This window comes from Bidens hawaiensis, unplaced genomic scaffold (genome assembly GCF_021521415.1).
Source record: "Bidens hawaiensis isolate Kalapana, Puna unplaced genomic scaffold, B.hawaiensis_p1.1 tig00015447_1, whole genome shotgun sequence".
Taxonomy (NCBI): domain Eukaryota; kingdom Viridiplantae; phylum Streptophyta; class Magnoliopsida; order Asterales; family Asteraceae; genus Bidens; species Bidens hawaiensis.
This window is the reverse complement of record NW_027492379.1, coordinates 71085-75124: the sequence shown is the minus strand read 5'-3', so window position 1 is coordinate 75124 and position 4040 is coordinate 71085. Positions and strand designations below refer to the sequence as shown.

The 4040-nt window shown below is 36.6% G+C and overlaps 2 protein-coding genes across 2 annotated transcripts; both read right to left on the bottom strand.

Annotated features, from left to right (window-relative positions):
• Positions 1–533, bottom strand: LOC143549170 (small ribosomal subunit protein uS10y-like). Its single transcript, XM_077040141.1, has 2 exons — positions 370–533; positions 1–269 (listed from the first exon to the last, which is right to left on the bottom strand). Exons 1-2 carry the CDS (start codon positions 488–490, stop codon positions 127–129), a joined length of 264 nt encoding a protein of 87 aa, XP_076896256.1. The 5' UTR covers positions 491–533; the 3' UTR covers positions 1–126.
• A 1618-nt stretch (positions 534–2151) lies between these two features.
• Positions 2152–3604, bottom strand: LOC143549169 (endonuclease III homolog 1, chloroplastic-like). Its single transcript, XM_077040140.1, has 3 exons — positions 3529–3604; positions 2747–3453; positions 2152–2622 (listed from the first exon to the last, which is right to left on the bottom strand). Exons 1-3 carry the CDS (start codon positions 3543–3545, stop codon positions 2285–2287), a joined length of 1062 nt encoding a protein of 353 aa, XP_076896255.1. The 5' UTR covers positions 3546–3604; the 3' UTR covers positions 2152–2284.
• Between the last annotated feature and the right edge of the window lie 436 nt (positions 3605–4040).

Here is a 4040-nt window from a genome sequence, read left to right as displayed (position 1 = left end):
GAACATGTTTCTCATGAATCAGTTCTCCAAGATAATTGGTTTCTAAGATTGTAATCCTTCACGTAAATAAAAAAATTAACCACGAGACCTTAAGACCGAGCAAAGACTAAAAAAAGAACAGCTCATCTAAGGATCAGCAATGGTGACTTCAACCTCAACACCAGGATCAATGGTGATTGAGGTGATTTGCTTCACAACATCTGGTGAGCTGAAAAGATCAATAACACGTTTGTGCACACGAAGCTCAAATCTGTCCCATGTGTTTGTTCCTATAAACACGAAAAGAAATAATGCAGCACACACTAGATATTTGAAGCATAGAAAGTACAATATGATTGTCATCTACAAGAAGGGATTAAAGCTAAGTACCTTCACCACAAGGAGACTTCCTCGTTGTGATGTTAAGAACCTTTGTTGGCATTCTAACGGGTCCTTTAACTCTTAGTTTCTTATCTTTCGCACCACGAATCAAATCCGAACAAACTGTCATTTAGAACATATAAAGCAAATGATTAGAATACTGAAAACAATACTGACATTAAAAGCAAACCTACATCGTATAATATCTAGGACTCATCATCATGCTATCGATTTGGATAACAGCATTTCAATATAAATTAGCAATTACAATAGACAGTTTAGAATTGAAGGTTTGCTAGAAATAATAATAATAATAATAATAATAATAATAATAATAATAATAATAAAGGTTCTTAACACTCTTGGAGGAAAGAGTGATTCTAATCTTGTGAATCTGTTCTTGGGACTCTTCCAGCCCAGGCTTTGTCGGCTTCATTGCAGCATACGCCATTTTCACTTCTGTATAATAATAAAATTATAAACAATAAATTTTTGTTACTGTTACATATGTTTAATTCTTGACACACTCAGCAAGTCAAAACTCAAAATGTCATCTTTTAGTTCTTAACTATGAACCAGCAGCAAATACACTACAACCATGTTATCTTACGTACTGATTCTATGGCATTATCAGTTTTTTAACAGTCGGACATGAAACACAAAAATTAAAAAACAATTTCCTGTGACACATTAATGCTGGTGGTTTTATCACATAATTATCAGTACGGACGGAAAATAATTAGCATACAAAAGCAGCAATTGAGCTCTCATACGTACAGATCACATTAAACAATAAAATGACCGACTATAACTACGTCTAGTTGGTTAAAAGTTTACCCACGTCAATAATCATTTTACACAAAGTCAAAAACAATTTGCGGATCTGAAAATTGGTAAATTACAAAGGGAACAAACTGAGAGTGACGTAATCGTACATTTTATAAATATGAAACTATGTAAGAACCTGCAAATTGGCAAGATACAGCTGCTTGCTTGATCTTCTGATGAAACCCTAGTTCAGGTTATAGCGATTTGAGAGTTGGCCCTAAAAGATTGAATGCCAGGCCCATATATGGCTGGGCCTCATTAAGTTGATATTGTTGAGACTTGAGAGGTGGGCATACAAAACGATACCGGACCCAACCCGTGGGTACGTATTCTTAAGAAAATCATACTCGGACCCGTTGGAACCTGTACCACCTCTACCTAGAGATGTACAAAAAAACCGGTTTCAATCAAACCGACCCAACCCTCCGGTTCTTAACATAATCGATTTGGATCCGTTCGACTTTTCATGCTCCTAAACCGGTTTGGTTTGACAAAAAAAACTGGTTTTGTACACCTCTACCTCTACACAATCAAAACCCGGACGTAGGCCTGATAAAATCATCCTAGCAAAACCGACCAAAAACCCGATTATACCTGTAACCGGTTCCTGAAAATACCGATTTGTACACATCAATTAACATTACGCTAGAATGGAAACTCAAGTCATATGCATTAAAATCAAATCAACATTCAAATATTTTAGCACGTGTTGACAATCAAAACACTAATCCCACTTGTGTTAAACATAATGACTTGCATGAAATTTTTCTTGACACGAGGTTTTTAGAAATGAACCAGGTTTGTTGTGACCCATTTTACCACCTTTGCACAAAGTAACCAACATCAACTCATAAAGGACAACATAGAACTAAGTTGCACATCTACCAAATGAACATACACGTACAATAATATCTAATACGTTCTTTTCTGAAAAGTTTAATACACAAGAAACTGATACTTAGAACCCACTATCACCAACTTAATAAAACCCGTCCATCAGTTCATAAGCCAATCAGCAAGCTATACTTAAAACGATCAAGAACACTGCACAGGTAATGGTTTAACAAAAGCATGATTCACTAACAAACCTCGTGAGTCATGATTCACTAACTTTTGTTTTCACGCGTGGCATTTTCTTGGGTGTAGCCTCTTTAAATGCAGACGGGCAGAGCCCACTGACACTACATAAACTGCAAGAAGGCCGAAGAGGCGTACATATAGTTTGTCCAAAGCCCACCAAAAGAGGATTAATCGGGATCCACTCTTCTTTCGGAAGCCACATTTGCAACGCCTCTCGTGTACCCTCTGGTGTCTTGGTCTGTGGGACCCAACCAAGACGATTACAAATGCGGTGCACATGAGTATCCACACATATCCCTTGAACATTATCCCATGCTACATTCATCACCAAATGAGCCATCTTGGGACCAATACCTGAAAATAGATATTATTAACAATTTTAACTCATTCACAAATTTTTTTAGAAATGGGCCCATTCAGATTACGAATTAAATTTGAAAATTTGTTTTAAAAGAAAACAAGTCAAAAGTCAACTGACCCGGAAGTGACAGCAACGCCTCGAGAGTGTCTGGAATATCTCCATTATATTTTAACAGGGATATTTTTGCAATTTTCTTCATATTAGTGGCTTTTCTTGTGTAAAATCCAACCGGGTAAATCAAGTCTTTAATAGTTGATTCATCAGCATTGTCGATCGTTTCCGGTGTGAGAAGCTTATTGTCGAGCAGACGTTGTATGGCTCCATGTGTGACATTATCTTTTGTTTGGCTTGATAAAAGTGAGGATATTAAAACCGCAAATCTTCTTTCTTTAGGAGGAAGTGAATTACCAGCTTTCTCACATCCCATAGAGTCGACCGGAGCATTTTCCAACGACCTCATTTCACGAATTCCTTCTAGAACTTTGACCCAATTGGCCGGCGGGTTGACCTCGGCTTTATTGTTAATATTCGAGACGGGTTTAAATTTTCTCTTAGGTGAAGTAACATTTGGCTTTTTAAATGCAAATTCTTCAATGTCGGGTAGGCTACTTAACTTCTGGTCTTGTGGCTCTACTTTTACAACATTTTCTGTAATGACTTCGGGATTATTTAATCTCTTTCTTCTAACGAAAACACGGGTACCTGGTTCGGGCTTTGGGCTATGGTCTGAAGATGTGATTTCAGCTTTGACAGACATCGCTCTGGTATGCATTCTGTTAATGAATTTGGTTTGTGACAAAGCTAAGGAAGGAATAGTGTAGTTTCTGTGACGAATAAAATAACGTTTAGAGTTTAGATACGATTATAAAAATGATAAAAAGTGGTAAAAAGAAAATAACCGTAATTGGATGAGCATGTGACACAATTACTGATGACAATCGCGCATAAACTAGTTTTCTTGTTTATCACTAAAATGAGAAGCAGAAAAAGGATATTAATTAATGCATTGTTTAATGAACATAATTGGGTAGCATACGTAACTACTAACTAACAATGTCATACATGGAAAAAAAAAAAAAAGTAAGTTAAACCAGCAGCATATTCGATCCAGAAATAAACCCTAATAAAAGATACATAAAATTGGGGGGGGGTTTACCTACGAAACACACATTTGTGTTCAAAATCAATCAAAGGCTTGCTATCCTATCGAATAAAAATGGCTACTAATATTCCAACAAGGGTGGTTTTTATTTACAGAGAAGGAGAATGGGCTTACAATTGATTGGATACTACGTCGCCGGACGATCGCTTTTCCCAAGTTAATTTCAAATGATTCTTGCTATGGCTCCAATTCATACCCTTGAATTTGATAGCCCTATAACTGGCCTAAAAATAATCCACGTCTAAACTT